At 44.8% G+C, this 27,709-nt stretch overlaps 1 protein-coding gene and 1 long non-coding RNA gene across 4 annotated transcripts in view; one reads left to right on the top strand and one right to left on the bottom strand.

Annotated features, from left to right (window-relative positions):
- The window catches only part of KLF5 (KLF transcription factor 5), a 32,810-nt gene extending 22,147 nt beyond the window's left edge, over window positions 1–10,663 (top strand). For all 3 annotated transcript variants that reach the window (XM_079972882.1, XM_079972883.1, XM_079972884.1), the window contains exon 4: window positions 5,339–10,663. In XM_079972882.1, the coding sequence (XP_079829008.1) occupies window positions 5,339–5,517 (179 nt within the window). In that variant the 3' untranslated portion in view covers window positions 5,518–10,663. The remainder of the gene's footprint in view (window positions 1–5,338) is intronic.
- An 800-nt stretch (window positions 10,664–11,463) lies between these two features.
- LOC307214483 lies at window positions 11,464–21,168 on the bottom strand. Its single transcript, XR_013838144.1, has 3 exons — window positions 20,463–21,168; window positions 15,698–15,819; window positions 11,464–12,250 (listed from the first exon to the last, which is right to left on the bottom strand). It is a non-coding gene; the product is annotated as an uncharacterized lncRNA (long non-coding RNA).
- Window positions 21,169–27,709: the final 6,541 nt, after the last annotated feature.

Raw genomic sequence — 27,709 nt, 5'->3', positions numbered from 1 at the left:
GAGTCAAGTAATACATATTTTACCTGACTCTTATCTGGCAATATGTATTGAATACATAGCTTTAAACAGTATTACCATTTGTTTTATATGTATAGCAGGCTTGTATGTAGGTATTCACACACACACACACAAACAGTTGCTTTGAGTCATCACAATACCCTGGGATCTTGTTTCTGTGGTCACCATATAAGTGGGAATTCAGAAAAAACTAAGGCCTACCCTTCACTGAGCTGAAAAACCCATGTCTGGGCTAGGGTGCCCTAGGACAGAATGTCCACCCTCCCGACTCCTCCTAAAAATGGAAAAAGAATCCACTTAGATGACAAACCAGGTTTCCAGAAGGCTAAAACCCTTCTCCATAACATGTTGTTTCCTTGTATGAAGAAGCATTGAATTCTGCAAACCTGCCCCTTTTTCTAAAGTGGAGCAGCTCAGTGAGAACTAGCCCTGGCTAGTTAAAAACAATACTCAGAGGTCCACAGTCCTTTCAAAGGTCTAGAGTTTTGTAGTTCAGTGTTGTAGTCCCTCTTCTCCATCGCATGTTGGACGCCATTTTGCAGTTGACTCTGCTCACAAACATACTTTTGCTATTTTTCCCGCTTGGTGCAAAAGTAATTCTGCAATGGAGGTTTTAATTATTGGTACGGCATGCCAACATTAGCTGCCTTTATAATTTATGTGGCTTTAGTGCAGTAATCCCCAAATCATGTTCTTCTTTTCTAAGAATTAAAGCGCCCGTGATGTCCTATGGACAGTTCACTGCTCTGGTCTTGCTTGCTTTCAGCCTTTGTGTGGTTTTTTTTTGGGGGGTGGGGGTGGATTCTGGCCTGCATGTGAGTAGTAGTAGTAGTAGTAGTAGTAGTAATTTATTAATGTCACAATCAGATACAGAGGCTGGACCTTTCTGAAGAAAAGTCCTTCTTACCCACTCAAAATCAGAGGCAGACGTAACTCCCAAACCTGAGAAGGTTTGCTTTTAACAATTCAGAGTGTGTCTCCCTTACTGGCAGCTGGAGAAAATGCTGTTCTAGCACCGAAAATGCTGGAGGACACCTTGTCCAGAAGCAGCTGCATAATGCTGGTGGCTTCTCTGAGGTGTAACTTGCTTGCAGAATATTAATTGGCGATCTTGCTCAAGCCCTCAGATTTTTTGTGCCGCGTCATATAGAGAAATGCATTTCACATTGCAACATGTTGTCTTTGTGTGGAGGGTGCAAATGTTTGAACTCGATTCGGCTGCTTCTCTGGTGCTCCTACCGCAAGAATGAGAGAAACTCCTCTTGTGCCTCTGAATGGTGGGAGCAGTTTTTCCACAGGTGGGAACACCCACGAATCATTGAGTGTTTCAGAGTCCTAGGACACCAGTGTGAGCAGCCGCCATATTGAAGAACAATAATTTTAGTTGAGTCACCCAGGACAGAGAAAATCAGGGCGACAGCTTTTCTTTGTCCGACGCACGTCCTGCTGTTTCCTAACCCTAAAGAAATAAACTACCTTTTCTATAAGAATTGAGGTTTTTATCCTGTAGTTTTTCATCCCCAACCAAGACAGCAATCCTGAACACTGTTAGATGGAAATAAGTCCCACTGACCAAAGTTGGATTAACGTGTGTACATGTAACTGCATTTGTGCATATCCATTACCTCTTTCGCCACCTCCTTCCACCCTTGCCTCCCTCTGGCTCCTGTATCTGGTGTGAGGAACGCAGGGTATAGCCAGTGAGGGCAAAGAAAGGAGTCTACCCTGAAAAAGTAGGGAACTTGGGGGAATGTCCTTTCTGTGGCTACTTGCGGCTGAGTTCTCCCAAAACATTCCCCATACTTGGAAATCCACCCTCTCCGGTGTTAGCCTGGCCTCCTTCCTGTTGCCTTTGCATGCTCGTTTTCAGCGTGGAGGCAGTTATTTGGCTGGAGGAAAATGGCAGTCTTGTGATTCTCGCACTTTCACAGAGATTTATTGTTCCCTGTGCTGTTGTGAGAACCAGACCCGAGGGATCAGTCCTACACACAAGAAGCTGGCGTAAAGCGAGCGCTGATGTCTGAGCTGGCCCAAGCCTGGCAGAGAGGAAATGAACCTTGGAAATAATGTTGGAGTTACACCATCCTTTTTGCCAGCTTAACTTGCACCGGGTTACCAGGTCACGTATCCAAGACTTAGGATCCAGCCTATTCCTCTCCATTCCCAATCCCATCCATAAAACACCCCATTTTTCTGGCTTATGTTCACTTCAGACCCTCCCTGTTCAGCTCGGTCAGCTGGGTGCTCGCTGTGGCAGGATGGGTGGAATAAACTGGTATATCTCCCGCTGAGTTGAGGATGAGGGAGTTATGCCAGCATAGCCCACCTGTGTCAGGAACCTCCCGCACAGCCAGTGATCTGCTGGATCCTAACCCGCTCACCTTGGCAGATCTTGCTGTGTTTCTCAAACTTCGAGTCTCCAGCGGTGGTTGGACTACAACTCCCATCCCTGACCACTGGTCCTGCTAGCCTAGGGATGATGGGAATTGTAGTCCAACAGCAGCTGGAGACTCAGAGTTTGAGAAACACTGTAGACTGCTGTCAGATCACACCCCAAGATGATAATTGCATCGTAGAAAAAGCCTTTCACAATCTCTGTTCGCTTTTGTATAACGTACAACAGAAGCTATAGAAAGATCCTGATCTTCAAATGACTAAGGTTTAGCCACATAAATAAAACTTCCCTGGAACAGATTCCTTCATACTTAGGAGGAAAAATCTTTTTCCCTGGCCTAACTTTCTATGAATACTCTTCTCATAATTTCAACCAAAATAGTTACAAATTTTATAGGTGTGCTTAAAAATACCCCACTTAGGGTACTAAATTAAATGGCCATATATTTAGCTATCTGCGACAACATGTTCCAAAGGGACTGTGTAAAGCCGTGCAATTAAATCTATATTGGGCACTTACATAAATCTGTGGTCAAAATTTTGGAGGTGTTAAGTATCATACGTGCCAGTTGAAGTCACTGGGAATTGCAGGTACTTGTCACCTCAGAATAGCCGGCTACTTGCGTTGCTAACAGTAGGCCATCAATCAGAAACATTTTGGAGCGGATTCTTCCTGTTAAAAGTATACTTTGGCTGGATGAATCCCACTTTCTAATCTATTGCTGCAGGAAAAGTTTTGGGCGTCAAATCAGGCCCAGAACTGGTTTGCTTGAGAATCTGGCTTTTCACATACTGAGACAAGTCGCTAGATTGCAGGAGGGAAGAAAAAGCTTTGAAAAGTCCTACAGACAAAGGCCTTCCTTTGACTAATGAGTACATAGTTTTTGTGCCCTTTTCCTTGGTTCCTAGTTAAACAAATTCTGGTCTCCTTGTTCCACTTCATCGCATCCTTTCTTTCTACACAATACCAAGAGAGAAGGTACACCTGCCAGAAAAGTGGATGTAAACGCAAAGCACACAATTCAGCTGGAATTTGCTGTGACTGAACCGGTGGAACAAGTTTTTAAACGTTGCAGCTAACTTAACTCCCATTGCTTTCAATGGGGCTTATGAAACTAACTAGTTTCACTGGTTTCAATTGGATTTAGTCATAACATATTTTAGCTGGATTGTGGACCTTGTGTTTACGTCTACTTTTCTGGAAGGCGTACTTCTCTTTTGGTAACACTTGTCTTTTAATGTCTTTCGTTCTTTCTCTCCTCCCTCCGTCCTCCTCTTCTGTCTTCCTTGAAATGTTCAGTAAACAAACTTTCTTCTGGGTTGATGCCTGCAATTCTAGTGTACATTTTGGGCTAAACTGTATGATGGACATCTCTGGTGTCTGTATACATAACTGGAATAATGTACACCTGTCCCCTGATGTTGAGGTCGTAAGGCTGTCATCTAGATATTTCTAAGAAGTGTTTTAGCACATTTTTTTACAATCTTGCTTGCCTTTGAAGCAGCCCTGCGAAAGAGTTAGCTTCAAGGCGTCTGGACCCCAGGTTCTCAGGTGTCATGTTGCTTTCACAGAGTCCGTAGTGAAGATGAGATTTGAAGCCTGTTGTCACTCATGGCTCTCTCATTTACACAGGAGACAATGAAATGATTAAAAATTGGTGGCTGTAGAGGCATTCCATGTGTACATTTGTGTATGTCTTGATAGAGATGGTGAGAGCCAGTAAAGGAGGACTATTGCCATGATACCTTGCATTGCAGCCTCGTCGTAGGCATTTCATTGGCTGCTTGGCATAGACATAAACATCTGGAAAAACTTTCTTACAGTAAGAGCTGTTTGACAGTGGAACAGTCTGCCTCTGGAGGTTGTGGACTCTCCTTCTTTGATAGGTTTTTAAGCAGAAGTTTAATTATTATTATTATTAAGTAATTAGTTTTATTATTTATACCCCGCCCACCTGGCTGGGTTTCTCCAGCCACTCTGGGCGGCTTCCAACAGAATATTAAAATACAATAACCTCTTAAACATTAAAAGCTTCCCTAAACAGGGCTGCCTTCAGATGTCTTCTAAAAGTCTGGTAGTTGTTTTTCTCTTTGACATCTGATGGAAGGACGTTCCACAGGGCGGGCGCCACTATCGAGAAGGCCCTCTGCCTGGTTCCCTGTAACTTGGCTTCTCGCAGTGAGGGAACCACCAGAAGGCCCTCGGAGCTGGACCTCAGTGTCCGGGCAGAACAACGGGGGTGGAGACGCTCCTTCAGATATACTGGACTGAGGCCGTTTCCTACACAAGATGATCCTTGGGGTCTCTTTCAACTCTATGGTTCTATTATTCTATGACCTTTGGTTCTTGTGTTGCCCTCTGCCTGACTAAATGTACTCATAATTGCACAGGACTAGTTGTGAAAAGACACTTGAGGACTTCAAGAAATTTATGGGTGGGTTGGTAGTGTGGAAGCTGAGGCTTCCTTCCCGTGCTACTTGAAGAATGCCAGAAGTCCCTGAACATGGAGGAGGAGTCCTTTCTGCCTCTCTTTCTCACACTTTTGGGGTGTCCCAGTTTCAAGCTTGGAGGCTTCTGATATGACTCGAGCAATGTGAGAAGTGGGAGCACTGCAGCAGCTCCCATGCTGCAAAAGGAGCCTTGAGCATCAATCCACACATGGTGCAAAACAGAGTAGTGGACCGTCCCACGTTTCACCGCAAGTGGGAGTGCCAGATTATTGACTGCTCTGCCACGTAGATATATCCCAGCACCTGGAAACCTAACACATAAGGAAGCAGGTTGCCGTAGCTCTCTCACTGATGTGCTAGCTCGCTATATGCAGGGAGCATTTTATTACCTTGTCAGTTGGATTGGAATTTGGCTAGTGGTATTTGACTGAGTGGTGACTAATTTTTTGTGTGCTTTCCTTTTTCTTGTTTCCAGGAGAGAAGCCATACAAATGCACATGGGAAGGATGTGACTGGAGATTTGCGCGCTCCGACGAGTTGACTCGCCACTACAGAAAGCACACTGGGGCCAAACCTTTCCAGTGTGCCGTGTGCAGTCGCAGCTTTTCTCGGTCTGACCACTTGGCTCTGCACATGAAGAGACATCAGAACTAGGCTGGACTTTTCCATGAGGCTCTTGGTATCTATGCAACTTCCTAGTGACTCGGTTAAAGTATATATACACGTTCAGTTAGAATTAGCTTAAGTGTTTTGACTGCATATGAACTGCTCTCCATTTTTAAAAGAGGAAAAATTGTGAAAGAAACTGGAAGTGTATATTTTGTATATTTATGAGGAAACAGGGAAGACACTGTGTCACAATACTGATGGTTTCACCATGTTATGGCCACGTGACCTACTCTTCACGCATTTGACTTCAGCCCCTCACAGATGTCATCTCAGGGCTCCCTACCATGGTATATATTTTGCAGATAGGATTAATCGGTTTCATATATGCATAGGCAAAAACATTTTGCCAGAACAGGTTGTACAAGCGTGTGGTTTCTGTGCAGTCATGGGAGCCATTTCCCAGATTTTGGCTAAACACATGTGTCGGGAAGCCAGGGTTTTGCTGTTATCTGTTTTACCACATGGCGACTTATGTTCATACATCACAGTAAGCCGTGAGCAAGCAATGTGGCCATGTCTGCTTCCCAGCTACTGCTGCTTCACTACTCCGCTTGCGTGAGCAGAAGAAACAAACCACAAACCATGGCTTAGCGTGTTTTCCAAACCCAGAACCGTGGTTTGTTCCTGCAAACCATGGTCTCAGCTTCAGGTGGCACAGTAAGCACAAGGTTTGTGTTGTTCCCACATGCGCCAGTTGAGGAGTGGTCAACAAACACACACGACGACTCTGCTCATTCAGGATAAGCTGTGATTTATGGCTTACTGTGAAGTACAAATACAGCTAATGCAGTCTGGCAAGCTCTTCTTGTCTGTGGATGTAAACAAGTGTCTATGGATGTATCTGCACCACAGGTATTTAATGCCCATACCCTTTTTCCTGGGGACTCTTGGGTACTACTGGTAATTTGTGATGGGGAATCTGTGACAGATCAGACTATGCTCCCCAGGATTCCTTGGAGAAAAGCAATGACAGTTAATTGGTATGGAGCTGATTACAGTATGTTGCATAGCAATGCCCTAGCTGACATCTGCAAAATATAACATGACGAGGTGTCCCTAAATGTAAGTATTATGTCTCAAAAGCTCTGGAATCTATGTTTTTGGGGCCTTGACCAAGACACTCTTGCTCTGGTAAGCAGTGTTTAGGAAAACTAATTTAATTTACAGCTAAGTGAATCTAAGAGGACAAGCCACCATTTATTTTCTGTCAGAATTTTACTGGATGTTTTATTACTTGTTATATTTTATAAAAAAGTTTTTTTTCTGTGGAGATGAAATATATATATATATATACAAATTCATAAATAGCCATAGAACAAAATGTTCTGTAAGTTGCATGTTTGCTATGACAAAGATTTTGTAAATATGCAGATCAGCTTATAATGTTTTCTTACAAAAGGATTTTCTAGAAATCAGCTGGGAAAAGTAGCAACCATCTTACTTTGGACAGTTTTAATATGGCACATTTAAAAATTGAACCATCTTTTTAAAATACCTCTCAAAAAAAGTTAGCCGCCTTGGTTTCACATAATGAGCTAGCCATTCAATCGCTTTTGTTATTGTTCACACAGATGTGATGCACTGAGAATTCAAAACAGATCACGCTTCCTCCCCTAAAATGTTTTACAAGTACAAAATATTTGCAAAATATGAACTGTTAAGCAACTGCCAGGAGCTTAAATAACAAGGGTGGATCTGATACATAATGTTAAACCTCTTACTATAAGCTAAACTTAATATTGCTTTAAAAAGAAGGATTTAGAATGTGGGTTTAGAATATCAAAACACTAAGCTGGTTCAACACCAGTACAATCTAATTCTGTGTGGATTTTTTTTTGCCCCCGATTCAACTGTATTGAGTGTGCATGTAGCCCTTTCAAACAAGCTGCATTGATCAGCTGTCTGGAGAATGGAAAGGGGTCTGTGGGAATCTGATGTTGGTGTGGTTTGTAGCCTCCTTGATCTATATGTTCAGGCCCAGCTCAGGTTCTGGTATCAAATGCACACCACCTGTTTGTGTGTGGCATTTCCGGTGCAGCTAGTGATAATGTGTACTGAAATTTTCTGTGTATTTGTCTATGTAATATGGATCTGGGGGACGGCAGCGGCTGGGACACGACTTGTAGCTTTCGCAAAGGCAAAGGATACTGCAGTTTCTCCTCCCCCAAAGCTTGCTAGTTAAAATGTAAACGATGCTGTAATCCCCCCAAAAACAAGCACCCCTTTCTTATTAAAGCATAAACACGTTTTGTAAAATTGGAGTTCTAACATTGAGAGGGAATGTTCTCTGCTGCTGGAATCTAGCTCAATATACCATAGCTGAGGACAGGATGAGAGTGGAGCTGGCCGTGTTCCTGCTTGTACTCAAACCTCATCCCATTTTAAATTGAGGAGAAGGAACTATCAGTTGGAATGCTGTTGCCTAGAGCAAAAAATCCGTGTTGTGTGGCCCTTTGGGCGACGAGCCCCCACTGCTGAAATTCCCTTTTCTGCCTAGCATCTCGCCACACCAACTGCTCCACCATCTTATCTAGCTCAGAATGACAATGAAGGCAAGACAAGTTGAACCACAAAAGAGGGTGAATTTTGAATGTCGGAACCGAACAGGAAAAAGAAAGTCTGGTGTGTTAACTTTCAACAGTGTTCTGTCTTTAAGTGTAATGGTTCTGTCCATTCTCATGGGTTTCAGAAAATGATCTGTGACTAGTTCCACTTAAAAATTAATAATCAAGTGATGCCCTTTCAAACTTAATTTTAATTCAACTCAAAATTTCACAGGTGTATCTGTTTCAGAGGCAGTAATGGAAATAGTACTAGCAAGCAGCACAAGGCGGTTAGATACACAAGAGTAAACTGTGCACAAGCAGTTTGCCCATGGAACAATTCTGTGCATGTTGGCTTGCAAATAAGTCCCACTCTGTTTATTTACTTCTTACACCTTAGCTTTGAAGACTGCTGCCTCAGGCATTATAATGGGTTGAATCCTGACAAAAGCTGAGCACTTCCAGGTCTAATTGGCTTCAGTGGGACAAAGTAATGTGTGCTCTTAACAGTGTTTATGTATAGTTACTTGGAAGTAGGTTCTATTACATTCTGTGGGGCTTACTCCCAAGTGAATGTAGAGTTGCAACTGAGGTCTCTTCCTGGAATCTGAGACCTAAAATCTTTACTAGATTGTAGCTGAGATTGCTATTCAGGTCCTCGTTTATATAGACAAATCCTGCATGAATTCTTGCTGTGCCACCTCTTGCTCAGGAGAAAGGGCAGGATATAAACCAGGCATAGGCAAACTCAGCCCTCCAGATGTTTTGGGACTACAACTCCCACCATCCCTAGCTAACAGGACCCAGTGGTCAGGGATGATGGGAATGGTAGTCTCAAAACATCTGGAGGGCCGAGTTTGCCTATGCCTGATATAAACTGAGTAAATCATAATGCACACCAGAACTTACTGTTATTGGTATGGCCACTCTAGTCTCTTTAGGAAGGGCAAATCTCTCTCTCATGGGCTTTCCATCTTCCCTAACCCTACCTGTCAACAGGTTGGCCTAGTCAGTGCATAGTCCTGCTTGACCAATATATATTCCTGGTGGACATCTTAGGCAACACTTTTGAAAGAAGCAGTACTTGGAAGTGCTTTCTCAAAACAGGAGAATGTGTTAAATTATTTCCCTTGGAGACACGCCGTTGGAACATTTCTTTTTCTTGTTCAGTTCCATCAGTTCTCCACTTGACACCAGATTGAGGTTCACTGCTAAGTTGTGCAGATGTAGCACGGCCAGCTTGGGTGTTGGAGAGTATGCTTGGCAGAATCTGAGCCACTTGTGTTCTGGCAGGAACGTTGAAGACCTTCATGAAGGCTGGGTTAAAGTCTTTTAAGAGTAAAAATAAGTGTAAAAGAGGAGAGATGTGAACTTCAGCAATCAGGGAATCTTTGCCACATTGACTTCTCTGCTGAAGAAGCCCTGCTCTTCCATTGCAGAGCCTGGGGCATGGTTTAGGGATCATAGCCAATTTACATGGAGTGTTGTCCTGGCCTCTTGGTTGCTCAAGTGAATTCTGAATGCCCTGAAGCACAGCCAATACTCCTTGTGTTTCCCAAGGGAAAATTAGTAATGATCAGATGAGCTGCCTTCTAAGGAAGCTTGTTGACCACGACAGATCTCCACCCTGATTGAGCCCCTGATACACTTCCAGGTTTCACCAGAAAACCACAAATTATTCCGAGCCTTATCCTTCATTACTAACCAGGTCCTTAATGCTGGACTCCGAGCAACAGAGGAGGAGATTAAGTTGTAAGATACGGTCAGATTGCACGATAAGTAATTCAGTTACATGGGGAGGTGATTTGCGAGGCAAGCTTTCCTTTGCAGCAGAGTTCTGAGCCTTTCCCCCTTCCTAACAGCTAATTAACAAGCTGCTTTAGAAACTCCGGTTTGTTTTTAATAAGTTTTTAGCCTATTTCCTTGTTCTTTCCCATTGTGCATGTCTTGGAGCCTAAGATCTGAGGGTAGAGGGTTCTGAAGCTGTGCACAGTGCTGCCTTTGGCACGAGGTGAGACACCCCAGTGTGGGCTCAGAAGCCCTTGCATGGGGTTTTGGGGCTTCTCTGCATCACAGCCGCTGAGCTGCAATGTCATGCTGTCAACCAAAGGGTAGAAACTAAAGTTAACTAATCAACATGCCAAAAAGGGGGGGGGGGAAGGCCTCGAAGCAGAACTTTGTTCAGACTATTGTTTGCGTCTTTTATTTATTTTTGTGGTATATGGTAGAGATTTTTTTTTTTAGAAAATTTTCCACAAACTTGATAAATTAAAGTTGTTTATAGCTTTTTTCTAAAAAAAAAAAAGCATTGCTCTTAATTGTAAATAGATGATGGGAAAAGATGTACATATTTTTTTTGTAAGGCTTCAGATGTTTAATCCTGGAAAAGAAAAACACAAGCATATTGTTTTGCTGCTTTTCGCCTGCTACTCTGCCCCACTCCCTGTCCTTATTTTTGTATGGCGATATATCCTATGCAAATGATCAAGCAAACAGCTGTATCGTTACTGAAAGAGAATGAGATGCTTTATATATATATATATATATATGACCCCCCTTTTTTTGAAAATAAAAAGTGCCTAAAAGCATTTGTTTGTGTGTGTAACTGGGTTCAAGAACAGATCTCCTGATTTTTAAAAACCTGTCTTAATTTTAATTTTCAAATTGCTGGGGTACACATAAGAAATAATAGAAAATTATTGTGAGCCCACCTCTCTGCATGTTTTATTATTCCAGACTGGATTTTCTTTAGGCTTATAGCTCCATCAACCTCAGTAATGCAGACACCAGATATTGGGGACCTTTGGCTCTCCAATTGGCTGCTGAATTACAGTTCCATCAACTTCAGCAAACATGATCAATGGCCAGGGAAGATGGGAGTTAGAGTTTTGTGTTCTCAGAAAGATGGCTACTTCCTGCATCTCTCTCTCAGTTTCTGCTCTAGGCCCAGTCAAGAGCTATCTCTGAAATTAGCAGCTTCCGAACAGAGGGAGTTTAGCTTGGCTGGACTGCCCCTGAGGTAAGGTAAAGGTAAAGGGACCCCTGACCATTAGGTCCAGTCGTGGGCGACTCTGGGGTTGCGGCACTCATCTGGCTTTATTGGCTGAGGGAGCCGGCGTACAGCTTCCGGGGCATGTGGCCAGCATGACCGAGCAGCTTCTGGCGAACCAGAGCAGCACACGGAAACACAGTTTACCTTCCCGCCAGAGCGGTACCTATTTATCTACTTGCCCTTTAAGGTGCTTTCAAACTGCTAGGTTGGCAGGAGTAGGGACCGAGGAACGGGAGCTCACCCCATCATGGGGATTTGAACCGCCGACCTTCTTATTGGCAAGTCCTAGGCTCTGTGGTTTAACCCACAGCACCACCCATGTCCCCCGAGGTAGAGTTCCACAATTCTGTTAAAATACGTCCAGAATTACATTCCTATGGATTTAATATTTCAAGTAAATGGAACTTGACCAAGGACATCTCAACTTTAACCCAGGAATTTTCAGATCATGTGGGAGAAGGTATTTCCAGAAAGTATCCTGGCTGCATGTTTTATAGTGCTGCTAAGATATATGCCTGCTCAATTTGTTAATAATACTGGAGATTTTGGGTCTGGAGCACCACCTGCAGATTGGCAAGCTGCCTCGACGATAAGCAACAGGTGCAAGAGTGAGGGATGTTAACTGAATGCAGTTATCCCCCTGACGTCTTAAACTCCGCCTCTCCATTTGCTCACTTGACTCTCCAAGCATTTTGTTCCACAAACACATACAGTACAATGACTGTGGGTCAGTCTTCCATTCGTTCCATATAGGAATGCTGTGCTAAAGGTGGATCAAATCGTACATTTCAGGCATGGATTCCACACAGCTTGAGTTTTCCTCAACCCGCAGAGGGTACACCATATCCGGGGGAGTTCCCATACACCGAGGCAGCGTGGAGTCACGGGATTCCGGCTTTTTCATATTTAACAGGCCTTCCAACAGTTGTTTTAATGCGATCCTCAGAGAGATGAAGGATTTTTCCATTTTCAGGAATGCTGTAAAGGGCTCTGGCTTGTTTTTAATACATTCTCTTGGAAAGCTCTAGTGGGACATTTCCAGATAGGTTTTATCATCTAAAGAGCAGGCGGCTCCCAAATCTCGGCTGCTTTAACGCATCAGGAAAACAACCATCTGATTCTCCTAAATGTTAGTGGAAACGGAACAGTTATTAGAGCAACACAAACTTCATCTCTTGACCAGAGAGAGAGACTGGCCAAGATTCATACTTGATTTTTGGCTTTTCTCATGAATCCTGCACACATGGAAGCTATAACAGGCTGCCTTTGAATTCCCCAGCTTATGTTTCCAGCAGAAGGCATTGAGGGTCTGGAAACCAAGCCTTATGAGGAATGGTTGAGGGAGTTGGGTGTGTTCAGCCTGGAAAAGGAGACTGAGGAGATATGATTCAAATATCTAAAGGGCTGTCACATGGAAGATGGAGCAAGCTTGTTTTCTCCTGCTCCAGGGTGGCAAGACCCAAACCAGGAGTCGGCAAATTTTTTTAGCCGCGGGCCCATCCAGTGTCACTCAGAACTTGTGGCAGGCTGAGAAGTGGCACCGGGAGGGGGGCAGCTGGAAGACGAGGCGAGGGGGGGAAGTAGTGCTCCCCAGCCCCAGCTGCTATGCTTACCTTCCCTGGGGCTGCCACCACCACCACCGCCGCTGCTGCTGCTTGTGGGTAGGCAGAGTGAGCTCGTCCGCTCTCTGGCCCACAGGAGCACCAGGGCGGCAGAGGGAAGATGAGTGACACGAAAGGGCTGGCTCCAGAGAGGGGCTGCTCAAAATGGCGCTTGGCTCAGCCCAGCCTCCTTCCTCCTCTAGGCAGGGCGGGGAGAAGCCAGAAGGAGGGAGGAAGGAGGCACCGTGGCGGTGCGTGAGAGGGAGGGGGGATGGAATGGCGCAGGGGGGGAAACGGCGCAGTACGAACGAACAGAATCCCCACGCCGATTCACGGACAGTCCATGGGCCGGATCCTGAAGGCAATTGGGCCTCATCTGGCCCGCGGGCCTTAGTTTGCCGACCCCTGACCCAAACCAATGGGTTCAAGTTACAAGAAAGGAGATTCCAACTAATCAGGAAGAACTTTCTGACGGTAATAGTTGTTTGGCTGTGGAATGGGCTCCCTCAGAAGCTGGTGGACTCTTTCTTCCTTGGAGGTTTTTAAACAAGAGGTTGGGCGTATGTCATGGATGCTTTAGTCAAGATTTCTGCATTGCAGGGCATTGGAGTAGATGACCCTCAGGTCTGTGATTTTAGGTGTACACACACACAACATGGATGCAGGGGTGGAGTAATAAGTAACAATAATTTTATTATTTATATGCTGCCCACCTGACTGACTTGCCCCAAGTCACTGTGTGGCTCCGAACAGAATATTAAAAACGCAATAAAACATCAAACACGAAAAACTTCTCTATATATTCCTGTTACTGGAAACAAAGCAGGAATGGGCCATTTTCACCAGTTAGTGGGAAATGACAATATTTAGGTGAGGTGACGTGAAATAAAGTACTTCTTCACACAATGCATAGCCTACTAACTTACAGAATCAGCTGCTCTAGGATGTTGCAATGGCCACTGGCATTAAGCAACGCTTAGACTCTATATGTATAATTATATATATCAAATGCTACTAGCCATGGCTCAGAAGCAGCAAGGCTCCAGCGGCCAAGGGCCAAACAGCAGAGAAGGGTTGCTGCCTTGATATCTGCCTGTGGACTTTCCTGGTGGCAGCCTACTCACCACTTCTGGAAATGGCATATTAGGGTAGATAGACACTGGCCTTAAATTCCCAGTTATGCAGGAGTAAAGGTAAAGGGACCCCTGACCATTAGGTCCAGTCATGACCGACTCTGGGGTTGCGGCGCTCATCTCGCTTTATTGGCTGAGGGAGCCGGCGTACAGCTTCCGGGTCATGTGGCCAGCATGACTAAGCCGCTTCTGGCGAACCACAGCAGCGCACGGAAACGCCGTTTACCTTCCCGCCAGAGCAGTACCTATTTATCTACTTGCCCTTTGAGGTGCTTTCAAACTGCTAGGGTGGCAGGAGCAGGGACCAAGGAACGGGAGCTCACTCCGTTGTGGGGATTCGAACATCCGACCTTCTGATCGGCAAGTCCTAGGCTCTGTGGTTTAACCCACAGGAGTAGGGTGACCCAATAAGCAGTACAATGGCTGCATGAGGATTCTGCGGGCTCCAGGATAATTAGGGAAACTTGCAAGGAGAAGCACTATTGCGCCCCCCACCCCAGAAAGTAGGGTTTGAGTGAAAGGAGCAGGTGTGTCGTCCTGGATTTTTCCAGTTGCAGCTCTTTCCCCATGACCCACAAGAGTAAACAGAGTGAAAGTGTTCATTCACTTATAAAGAGCAGAGAAAAGGCAATAGGAAGTGTTGCTTCTGACCCCAGACCATGTTGGCCAAGGTTTTATGGGTGGGCTCAAATGTATTCTGTACCAGCAGGTTTCCCAGCTGCAGAGCCTGTTTGCATGAACCAGGGAAAGCAGAAACCACCACAATTGCTCCCACCTCACAGAAACAGCAAGCTGAGGGGTCTGCGGGGCTGGCAAAAAAATAAAAACAAATCCTCTAGGACTACAAGGTAATTCAAATCAGCTCTGCATGTATGTTTGAAGGATTCAGTGATAGTAAAAGTACGTGGGCTGCTGCTGTTTTTGTGGGTGGCCTTTGCTTTCTCCAACATTTGGTCAAAAGTTCTTACTCCTCACAGGGCAATCCTGAGCATTCTTTCCTTCCGTGCATAAAAGATTGTAGCTTAAGTGCGCCCAGAATAACAGATAAGGCAGCAAATCCTCTGCAGGATAAATAAATCCACTTCAGCCAAAGTTAAAACATGGGCATCCCATTGAATTCAGGAGATCAGGCATGGGGGATCTCCCAATCCCTCAGCCAAACTCACCTTCCCTGCACCCGATATCAAAGCCGTGGCTGCAAAGGAGCAAATAGGTGAACCAAACCTGTGCTTAGCTGTCTCCCCTTGAAGTCAATAGATTGTAAAAGTGCTTCCCTTTGGCTCTATTTTGCTGCAGGCGCTGAGACAAACTAGACATCATATGCATGTTTGCACTTAGGATGCATTTTTTAAAAATATGCAAATAGCAGCTTCTGGAGGGAGGGAGGGAGGGAGGGTTAATTATTGGGGATTGTAAAAGTCTGAGAGGAGAACTTTAGTCCTTTAATCCATCAAGGGAGAAGAAGGTTAAGCTCCTCCTACCCACCTGCTTCAACCCCTATAATTATCAACCCCCCCACCCTTGCATGCTATTTGCATTTTTAAAGAGTGTACATTACATGAAATGACACATTTAGTTCAGTCTCTTCAGAATATTAAATTGAACATAAGTAAAAGTCTTTCCCCATATGGTTATCATTTTCCACACTCTGGTGGGTATATCAATGCTTCGCCCCCCCCCAGCCTTTCTGTTATGAAGATGGAACTGAGATCCACTCGTCCTTGCAAAAAGTTCACACATGCTAAAATGGCCTGAGGGGGGGAGAAGATTTACTTCATCTTTGAAATATTAACAGCAGCAATCAAGTGAAATGTGAGCATTTTGAAGGATACATACCATGCCTCTGGACGTTTCAGCTAATTTCTGTGATATAAAAGGGCTTTTCAGTAACCTCAAAGAAGCAAATCCTCATAAAGACGAGAGAAACCTGATTATCAAATGGTGTCAGCTTGTACCATCTGTAAATACATTAGTCACAGTGATTCCAAATGTTATTTCGTTTAAGCTGAAAGGGGCTATGCACGCCCTTATGGTTTAAGGCAATGCCTGACAACTGTGTAGCCCCCGAACCTTTTCCATATATGCTTTGAAACTGGGCTTTAATGTCTTTTACACCAAGAGCTCTCATGAGTTCCCCTCGCTGTGGTGAGATTTTGTGAGCATGTTCAGTACCCTTAGAGCCACAATTCTCCAAATGTGTGCCACAATGAAGCACATAAACTGGGATTCATTTGTCGAAAATGTAGAAATGTCTGGAAGTATGGCAGTCCACGTTGGAAGTGTCGCTTTCCTGAAAAAATAGGAGATTTTTGGAGCTCGACAACTTTTGCGTTGGGATTTTCACTTTTTGAAATATGGCAACCTTACCGTAAGCCACTGAAGGATCCTGCAAGCCCAAAATATGCACCCTCAGAGAAAGCTGCCTGCCCCTCTGCATGATTCACTGTTCTGCCCTTGGGGGGCAGATAATTCTGTCACGTGTCTGTATCTCACCCTTGAAAGGAGGCCCCCTTTTGTGTCTTGGCGTGACTCACTCTTCCCATCTTGACTTGCACAGGAGAACAAGGGGCGAGCTCCGCCGAGTACAGATAATTCTCCACTCTTGCTCATTCTAAAGGTAAAACCCCCACTTTAATACAAAAATAAACAGTGTGTCAGCTAGCAGACATTTCGGAAGCACTGGCCTACCAGATATAAAAAGGCAAAGGACACAGTCCAGACCGAAGTGAGCTGTGATTAAATACAAACCAATTCACCATGGCATTTAAACTGACTTTTACTCAGAGAATTGTTGGCATCTGTCTGTCTCAAGAGACAATAAGGTGCACCTCCAGGCAGGGGAGGTGGGGGTCAAACAACCGGAGAATCACAGCACCTGCAGTGGCTGCAGAGACCGCTAATAGCAGGCATGGCCAAACTCGGCCCTCCCGATGTTTGGGGACTACAACTCCCATCATCCCTAGCTAACAGGACCAGTGGTCAGGGATGATGGGAACTGTAGTCCCAAAAAAATCTGGAGGGCCGAGTTTGGTCATGCCTAGCTAATAGTAGTAGTAATAATAACAACTCATAACTGCTGCCTCCTGCATTGTTTTTGCTGCGTTAGCGATACCGAAGTGACCTCTCTGGGGCACAAGCTTGGGCAGTGTGTAGAATCATAGAGTTGATCATGGAGAGGATCATCTAGTGCAACGCCCTGCAATACAAGAGTTTTTGCCCTACGTAGAACTCAAACACATGACCCTGAGATGAACAGTCTCATGCTCTACCGACTGAGCTATCCTGAGTTCTGTTAGACGTATTGAAATTTAATCGCCATGACTAGCTTAGGTCTGTTAATTTTGAGGGGTCTACTTACTCCGAGTAAAGGTTACTTGACGGCAACCAGTAAGAATTTAGTTAGTCCCATTCTGTTTCTTTCAGAGCCCTTTGGCCATGATTAACTCCGGCTTCATTGCAGCTGATTAGTTCTGTTTAGTACTGTCCTCCCTAAAGGCCTTTTAATCATGGCTGTCGGAGTGCACATTGCTCACAGGTCATATTCTGACACCGACGATGTGATGCTCAGCTATGGGTAAGGCTAACAAGGATAAGTAGGGAAGGTTTTGCACAGGAGACGAGAAAAGAGGCAGGGAGCACGCATTCCCAATCTCTTGCTTCCAATTTCTTAGCCATGATTAAGAGGTGAGATGTTTCACAAGCGCATTGGACACTGTGGGTAACAGAAAGTCTGGAATCATGACGTGGGTGTGTGTGTGCATTTCTCATGCACGTCTGCAGCCTTCCTTAGTTGCACTGCTTAGTTGTCAAACGTTTTGGCTCCCGAACACCACAAACCTGGAAGTGACTGTTCCGGTTTGCAAACTATTTTTGGAAGCCGAATGTCCGACGGGGCTTCCTTGGCTTCTGATTGGCTGCAAGAGCATCCTGCACCCGATTAAAAGCCGTGCTTTGCTTTCTGAACGTTTGGGAAGTTGACGGACTTCCGGAATAGATTCTGTTCAACTTCCAAGGTATGACTGTAATAATAATAATAATAATAATAATAATAATAATAATAATAATAATAATAATTTATTGTTTCTACCCCACCCATCTGGCTGGGCTTCCTCAGCCACTCTGGGTGGTTCCAAACAGAACATTAAAAACATGATGAAGCATCAAACATTAAAAACGTCCCTAAACAGGGCTGCCTTCAGGTGTCTTCTAAAAGTCATTATGGTGCTCAGTGAAAAACATAAACCAACACTTGGCAGATATAAACCTCTCTTTGCCTCTTTGAGTTAATTAACAATGTGGGTCAGTCAGGGCTCCACCTCAGAAGGTGAACACACTACCCAAGGAATGTGTAAGGAAGACAAGGTCTTGAACTGGTGGTACTTTATCCAGCCTGTGCGGGAACCTGGAGGGAGACTGCTCACATCAGACAAGGAAGCCACGGTGCACCTATAGGTCAGGTCAGCTGATAATCCTTGACCCCCACCTCATAATGACTTCCTCTTGGAGACTTCCTCCCTGGCCTGAGCAGCCAAAGGACATCACTGCCTCTGCCTTTCTTCTTGCCGCATCCTTAAATGCAGAGGAGCTCACCTAACAGAATGTCAACTTTGCTCGAAAGCAGTGCAACTTTGCTGTTTTTGCAAGCAACCCCCTGACTCTCTCGTTCTCTGACCTTGCTCCAGTTATGAATATGTTCAGAGCAGGGCAAGTAGGGATCCCATAAAGTAAATGGGTTGTAGATGACAGCCATAAAGAGTAGTGATTCCTAGAACAGATAGATCCCTGTCCAAGTTGCCATGGCACCCCTGAACTAATTAAAAAATAACTTGGTAAAAGGCAGATAATTCTACCCCAAGCATTTCAGAGGGGTGTTGAAGGTTGGATTCCTGCCAGGAAAAAGAAAGGAAGGCGAAAGCAACCCTTTTAACTGCCAGGACCGTGGCTGGCTGGGTAAGTAGATGCTGACACTTACGATGGTTCGAAGAGCAGGGCGAAATATGGGAGGCGTGTATTAAATTGTGTAGACTCCGTGTAGAACATAGAAGGAATTTCCTTTTTAAAAGGGGCAAGGAAAGGAGCAGCCTCTTTGAAGCCCAGCGTTTTATGAGATCTCCGTCCTTGGGAGCTGAACAGTAAAGATGACTCGCACCGCTTCGGGCTTTGCAAAATTACTACCAACGAAAAGGCTGAGTAGCTTTATCGAGATGCTGGAGTGGCCATTAAAACTTCAAAGGCAGTGTGTGACTTGAGCTTTACCTGTCACCGTGAAGGATATTTATTATAGGAATATTTGGGTCCTTAGAAAAAGTTAACAGGGCGATATTAATGTGAAGTCTTGGGTATTATGAGATGGCCTCCCATCCCCAGCCCAGCAGCGTTAGAGATCAGTTGTTTTCATTACTTATTGTCCTTGAAAAGCCGTCCGGAGGAAAGGCAGGTGACAGAGCAAAAAACAAAAAACACGAAAAAACCCCACCCTTGGAATGGACTAAGAGTGTTTTCTTCTGCAGCATATAATCAAATCCTTAGTTCCTTCTGCAACTGCCAGGATCCCACTTCTCTCGAAGGGACAAACACTGGTGTTTTCTCTGCTCCCTTTTAGTAAAATACTGTCACAGACCCTTCAAGTGCCCCTATTTTCCAGGGACCACCCTGGATTTACAGAAGCCATCCCAGTTTCTGATTTGATCCTGGAATGTCCCACTCTTCCTTAGGACACCCCTATTTTCATCGTAGACATGTTGGTGGGCATAGAGTTATGCGACCCCCTGGTCAAGGAGACAAGTAACCTGTATAGGGATGTGTGTTTTTTAAAGGATTAATGTTTTATTACATTTTTTTATGTTTTGGAAGTTATCCAGAGGGGCTGGGGCAACCCAGTCAGATGGGCAGGATATAAATAAAATTATTATTATTATTATTATTATTATTATTATTATTATTGAATAGGATGTCCCTATTTTCATCAGAAAAATGTTGGAGAGTTTGGTATCACACTGGGGCATTATGGGAAATTTAAATGGCGTCTGGTGGTGCCAGCGTCTCTACCTCCCCTGACAGGTAAGCCCACCAACTTAGGAGAGGTCCACTTTGCTGAGAGATTCCTCAGGCCTGAAATTATTCCTGCCTGGTTCTTATGTTCCAGTTCTCTAGGCCAAATTCCCCAAAGCTTCTGAGGCTTTCCCCTGGAATTATGGGACTGGTACCCCCTTTAGAGGACGCGGGTGGCGCTGTGGGTTAAACCACAGAGCCTAGGACTTGCCAATCAGAAGGTCGGCAAATCCCCACGACAGGGTGAGCTCCTGTTGCTCGGTCCCTGCTCCTGCCAACCTAGCAGTTCAAAAGCACATCAAAGTACAAGTAGATAAATAGGTACCGCTCCGGCGGGAAGGTCAACGGCGTTTCCGTGCGCTGCTCTGGTTCGCCAGAAGCGGCTCAGTCATGCTGGCCCCATGACCCGGAAGCTGTACGCCAGCTCCCTCGGCCAATAAAGCGAGATCAGCGCCGCAACCCCAGAGTCAGTCACAACTGGACCTAATGGTCAAGAGTCCCTTTACCTTTTTACCCCCTTTAGCAATGTGTAACAGCAAGAAGTACCTACCTGGACAGTAGCCCATCCTTATTGTGTCTGCATGAGTCACTGTTGTGGGTGTGGCTTCTGTCTGAGAGGCATGCCCACAGTGTAGACGCATGCAAAGTCTGTTCCTCCGAGGACAGGTAATGCTGTTATGTCTCTGCAAGGGAGTAATTACATGATTCCATCACACCTGCAGGAAAGGTACAGCAGAATTAGCTGCCCTCAGCGGAGGCTGACTGAGAGCAGGCAAGGCCAGAGCAATTAATCATGCAGAGATGCTGTGGGCACCTCCTCTATTAGGACTTGGGGCCCAGAGGAACCTTTAATCATATAATTTACTTCTTGCAGCATATTAGCAGACCGCACACAGCACACCGTTTGGAAATCCCTCCTCTAATCTGAGTGTAATGGCGGCTTCATTGGAAAGAAGATTAGGCAGTGCAAAGTTTTCTTTTGATGTATTCTTTGATATTTAGCCTAATTTGCACTAGAGGGGTTGCTGATTTGGGCTCTGTTTTATCTATGCTAAAGGAGAACACCTGAAAGGAACATTACTTTGGGCAATCTGCTGTCTGCCACCAACGAAATGCAAAGTGGGATTCAGATTACCATTTGCAACCACATAGAACAAATTAGTTTTTTTCTGGCCTGCGCCTGAACAGGAGGTTGCATGCCTCTCTGATGGAAGAAAAGCAGGGTGGAAATGTACTAAATAAAATGCATTTACTCTAATCCAACATTTGCAGCCCAATATTTACCTAATTTGTACCTGAGACTCCAAGACTTTGGCCACCTCATGAGAAAACTCCCTGGAAAAGACCTTGGTGTAGGGAAAGATGGAGGGCACAAGGAGAAGGGGACGACAGAGGATGAGATGGTTGGATAGTGTTCTTGAAGCTACCAGCATGAGTTTGACCAAACTGCGGGAGGCAGTGGAAGACAGAAGTGCCTGGCGTGCTCTGGTCCATGGGGTCACGAAGAGTCGGGCACGACTAAATGACTAAACAACAACAACATTTACCTAATTTGTACAACTTAATTCGTATAATTTTTTTAACATCTAATGTTAAATAAAAACAAGTAATATAAATTACAATGGCAGGAGGAAAAAAACAACTGTATAGGAATGTAAGAACTCAGAAACTTTCACCAACCTGGTATTTTCCAGATGTTGTGGTCCTCCACAACATCAGGTCCAGCCAGCATAGTCCCTGGTTGATGAGATTTGTTGTTGCAGAAGACTTCTAGTCTCCAACAGTGGCCTACCACGTACCGATGGGAAACCGACAAACTGACTTTGAGGGTTGGTTTTTGTTGTTGTCATTTTTGCAATCAAATGGTATAAATGATGATTATCCTCTCCTGGCAATGACAAACCTAGACAGCATCTTAAAAAGCAGAGACATCACCTTGCCAACAAAGGTCCGTATAGTTAAAGCTATGGTTTTCCTAGTAGTGATGTATGGAAGTGAGAGCTGGACCATAAAGAAGGCTGATTGCCAAAGAATTGATGCTTTCAAATTATGGTGCTGGAGGAGACTCTTGAGAGTCCCATGGATTGCAAGAAGATCAAACCTATCCATTCTTAAGGAAATCAGCCCTGAGTGCTCACTGGAAGGACAGATCCTGAAGCTGAGACTCCAATACTTTGGCCACCTCATGAGAAGAGAAGACTCCCTGGAAAAGACCATGATGTTGGAAAAGATGGAGGGCACAAGGAGAAGGGGACGACAGAGGACGAGATGGTTGGACAGTGTTCTCGAAGCTACCAGCATGAGTTTGACCAAACTGTGGGAGGCAGTGGAAGACAGGAGTGCCTGGTGTGCTCTGATCCATGGGGACACGACTAAACGACTAAACGACAACAACAACAACAACAACAACAACAACAATCCTCTCTTGTTTTCCCCTGTGCTGCAAAGCATACTGCTTCTGCGCACAGGCACTCCACTTAAGTGTTCAGTCCAACAGCTACCCACAAATGCACACCATGCATTTGCTTAATCCTAAAAATTTAGTGGCCATCAGTTATATGGACTGAGCGATTGCCTATTTTGAACCCACCACTAGTCAAGTTCATGGGATAATAACCCCAAGTTCTGCTTGACTGCAAGGTGACATTTGATTCCAACTAGAGTAAGGGATGTGGCTTAGTGGCAAATTATCTGCTTGTTTTCCAGCTTCGGGATCCATCATTTCCAGGTTGAACTGGAAGAGACCAGTGTCTGAAATCCTGGAAAGTCAGTAGAGAAACTACCAGTCAGTAGAGACACTATTCAGCTTCATGGACCAATGTTCTGACACAGTATAAGAGGACTTCCTATGTTCCTAATACTAAGGGTCATGATGGATTCTCTCCCTCCACCCCATATATATACTACTTGTTTTATGGGCTTTGAGTCAGGGTGTCATGATGTCTTGAAGGCAGAGCTCTATACTTCAATCCTATGCTTGTACTCTCATAATATGCTTGTACTCTCTTCAATACCATAACATTTCTGCAAGACTGGTGTAGCCTCATCTTTTTTTGATGACGGACTGTGCATCAGCTCACCCTTGGGGCAACAAGCTTAAGAACCTGAGCAGCTGACCTTACCTTTGGAGGCACTTTCAGGGTTGGCCATTATGCCAGTCATTGATAAGCATGTAGATAAATGCTTCTGATTTTGATTACTGAATTCAAGCTAGCTCTTCTATGGCTTGGGGCTGAGATCAGAGGAAGAATCTGGTCATACAGGCTTCTGAGTATTGGAGAGTCTCTCTCAGGAAGCAGCTACTGGAAAGCTCTTATGGAAAGCTCCATGCAGGATGAGGGAAAATACATGAAGAGCCTTCTGGATTCAGGCCAAAGGCTTATAAATCCACAGTGGCCAACCAGATGTGTTTGGGGTGCTCACAAACAGGACATGTTCCCAGTGGTAGGTATTCAGAGGCACGGCCCCTTTGATTCTGAAGGTAGTTACAGCCATAATAATAATAATAGTAATAGTAGTAATAATAATAATAATAATAATAATAATAATAATAATAATTTATTATTTGTACCCCGCCCATCTGGCTGGGTTTCCCCAGCCACTCTGGGCGGCTTCCAACAAGGATGAAAAATACACTAAAATGTCACATATTAAAAACTTCCCTGAACAGGGCTGCCTTCAGATGTCTTCTGAATGTCAGGTAGTTGTTTATCGCTTTGACATCTGATGGGAGGGTGTTCCACAGGGCGGGGGCCACTACCGAGAAGGCCCTCTGCCTGGTTCCCTGTAACTTGGCCTCTCGCAGTGAGGGAACCGCCAGAAGGCCCTTGGAGCTGGACCTCAGTGTCCGGGCAGAACGATGGGGGAGGAGACGCTCCTTCAGATATACTGGACCGAGGCCGTTTAGGGCTTTAAAGGTCAGCACCAACACTTTGAATTGTGCTCGGAAATGCACTGGGAGCCAATGTAGGTCTTTCAAGACTGGTGTTATATGGTCTCGGCGGCCGCTCCCAGTCACCAGTCTAGCTGCCGCGTTCTGGATTAGTTGTAGTTTCCGGGTCACCTTCAAAGGTAGCCCCACGTAGAGCGCATTGCAGTAGTCCAAGCGGGAGATAACCAGAGCATGCACCACTCTGGCGAGACAGTCCGCAGGCAGATAGGGTCTCAGCCTGCATACCAGGAGCTGATAAACAGCCGCCCTGGACACAGATTTGACCTGCGCCTCCATGGACAGCTGTGAGTCCAGAATGACTCCCAGGCTGCGCACCTGGTCCTTCAGGGGCACAGTTACCCCATTCAGGACCAGGGAATCCTCCACACCTGCCCGCCTCCTGTCCCCCAAAAACAGTACTTCTGTCTTGTCAGGATTCAACCTCAATCTGTTAGCCGCCATCCATCCTCATGTCCATGTCCATCCAGCCATCATGTCTCTCTGCTGACATCCTCAAATAATCATTCCTTCCCAGAAACCATTTCAGCTGCTGGTTTCATGCCTTCACTGTCAAACGAGATCCAGCTGTAGCAGCAGATATTGTGCCTTTGGGTTTTACATGGTGATCTGCCAGCATTTCTGGAGCGAACAGCTCAGAAACAGAGAAGTTCACCTGTAACTGGGAATCTGCATGGCGCACCCTCAAGAGTTCTGGAACAGCTAAGGTCAAATTGTGCCTTGTCTAACAAAAATGTGGCTAAAATGGCCTACTTAACAGAGGCTTCTGCAAAGGGAAAGCCTGACCCCCCCCTCAGCCTTTTATAAATCTTCCATAGTGTCCACAAACATCTAGATGAGGTGATATGGTGCCCAATTCTATACTTGGGATTGCCAACAAGGATTTGACAAATTCCATGGCTAAGCAGATCACTAACAAGTAAAAAATTGGAAGCAGAGGATCTGAATGGAAAGTTTTCACAATGGAGAGAAGCAAGTGACAGGGTCCCTTGGAGATCTGAAATGGGATCAGTGCTTCTGCAAAGGGAAAGCCTGACCCCCCCCTCAGCCTTTTATAAATCTTCCATAGTGTCCACAAACATCTAGATGAGGTGATATGGTGCCCAATTCTATACTTGGGATTGCCAACAAGGATTTGACAAATTCCATGGCTAAGCAGATCATAAAATCTACACATGCATTCAAGAACACTGATATCGTTACATTTGGAACATTGTGTTTCATTCCGATTGCCCAATCTTAAAAAAGAAAAAGTAAATAATCTCCAATCATCCTGAGGACATTGAGGTTTATCTCCAACACATTTGTTCAATACCAGTATAGGGTGAAGAAAAGGATGACAGTGGTGGTTATAATAATATACACATTTTCAGAATCTGCGCTTCCAAGGGTTAAGAACAGTACACAGAGGCTGGGAGTGAAAATTCAGGTTTCGTGTGCTAACCCAGCCGATGGCTCTCTGGCTGCAGTTTGAGTTCAGGTCCATGTGATTGCTGCAAGTTTCTCTCAAACACTTTGAATGTATTAACAAGATAACTTGACTTTCAAAGAATGGGCAAGGGTTTGCTAAATAAGATACACCGAAAAAAAGCAAAGCTGTTGAGCCACTTCTTAGCTATTACAGGAAAGAAAGCAGCGACGCGCTTGAAGTCAAAACTTAGTATTATGAGGGACCCCGTGCTTATCTCAGCCGGGTCTCAGCTCTTAGCAGATAAAGACTAACTAATCGTGATCAGAGCATTTCTGCCAGCCTAGCAACCCATTCAACAGCTTCTTATTATGCCTATAAATCACTAGACGATAAGGAGAGTTGCACTCATAAGGTCTGGCTGAAAAAGAATCAATAGACGTTACTATTATGAGCTCAATTTACAATGGAAATCAGTGAGGCCTATATGGAAATAAATCAAACAGTAAGCATGAATAGGCTGTAATTTTTCTGATTAACAAATGTTTTGCTTGTCATGAGGTCTTAAGAGCTGCTCTTAGCTTTTTAAAGGTCCAAAACAGGTTTCAGAAAAGTATATATTTACACTGGGGAGCTGAACACACATGCGCACACACCTACCGCTATTAGCATTCGAAGGCATACATGCACACAAAACGGGATATTGTCTTGAAATGCCTTTTGTGCGGGGCCATTTAGAGCAGGCATGCCCGCAAAATAGCCGGGGGGGGGGGGGAACAATCTGGAAGAAACCTCAAAAGGTTGCTATAGAAATGTATCCAAAACAACAAATTATACATCCCACTTCCCTGCTGAAATCGAAAATATAGAAGTAGCATTTTGCTGCTTGAAGCCAGTAAGATTCTACAAACAAACGCCATGGCTGCAGTCCAAAGCAAATTCAAATGGTGAGCTTTTCCTGGGCCGTACCACTTGGTGCTGTGGAAGGGGAATTGCATGTTTTAATGTTCTCCACGAAGAAGAAACCTTTCACATGGGAAACTAGCTTGTCAGGGAGAAGCAAGCTGCTTAGCCTCCTTCCTGATAATGCTTCTTGCCTACATGCAATGTTCTTCTTGGAGGAACTGTAACAACTCTGCAATCTCCTAGCTGCAGCCCAAGATGGAACAGTCCAATAAAATACAGTGGTACCTCGGGTTAAGTACTTAATTTGTTCTGGAGGTCTGTACAGTGGTGCCCCGCAAGACGAACGCCTCGCAAGACGGAAAACCCGCTAGACGAAAGGGTTTTCCGTTTTGGAGGCGCTTCGCAAAACGAATTTCCCTATGGGCTTGCTTTGCAAGACGAAATGTCTTGCAAGTTTTGCCGACTTTTTTCCCTCCCCCCCCCCTTTTTCTAAGCCACTAAGCCGCTTATCCACTTATCCACTAAGCTGATAAGCCGCTAAAAGCCGCTAAACCGCTAATAGCGCTAATCCGCTAAGCCGTCAATGGGCTTGCTTCGCAAGATGAAAAAACCGCTAGACGAAGAGAATCGCGGAACGGATTCTTTTCGTCTTGCGAGGCACCACTGTACTTAACCTGAAACTGTTCTTAACCTGAAGCACCACTTTAGCTAATGGGGCCTCCTGCTGCTGCCGTGCCGCTGGAGCACGATTTCTGTTCTCATCCTGAAGCAAAGTTCTTAACTTGAAGCACTATTTCTGTGTTAGTGGAGTCTGTAACCTGAAGCATATGTAACCTGAAGCGTATGTAACCCGAGGTACCACTGTATCTACCACTTGAGTCTACTGAGTGTGTAGATTGGCCCTTGCTTGGACGAACAGCCGTTGGAAATGTCTGCAAACTGATTCACCAGCAAGGAGAAAGGGGAGAGAAATGCAAATATTTGAAAATGAGCAAGGCTGCCTCTTTTATTCCTCAGAAATGCCATAACCCAGGATAGGTAACGCAGACAGACGCAAATCATTCTTTGCAGATAAAATGAATGACTAATTCACAAGTGTATGCTAAGAAGTGTGCTATATCCTGAAATGATACAATTGCTGTAGATTTACTGGCAAATGTCAACATGTTAGCACATAACTGTTTGCACAGTTGCACTATCAGTGAAGTGCTTCCTCTATGTTTGACCCTTAGAGAAGAATTGCGAAGCCTAGTGGATTTCCTGCAATTTGGATCCTTGCTTGCTTGCTCTCCCCCAATACAAGGTCGTCATCATGTCTAAAAGCAGACCAAAGCAGTACTGGTTAATTGTGCCATTTTCTTCCATTTCCAAATGGCTCTGCAAACTCTGCAAAAAGGAGAGCATATCCTTTATTACAGCAGTGATGTGTTCCGTAATAAAGTTCAAAATTGGTTGTTTGCTTTTATCTTGGTCATTAGAGAGCCAACGTTGACCTTCTGAAAACTGCGTGCTTTTTCCTTTCAAATATCATCCA

This window comes from Podarcis cretensis (assembly GCF_951804945.1).
Source record: "Podarcis cretensis genome assembly, chromosome: 4".
Classification (NCBI taxonomy): domain Eukaryota; kingdom Metazoa; phylum Chordata; class Lepidosauria; order Squamata; family Lacertidae; genus Podarcis; species Podarcis cretensis.
Note: the sequence above shows the minus strand (reverse complement) of the source record. Positions and strands in the feature narration are given on the sequence as shown.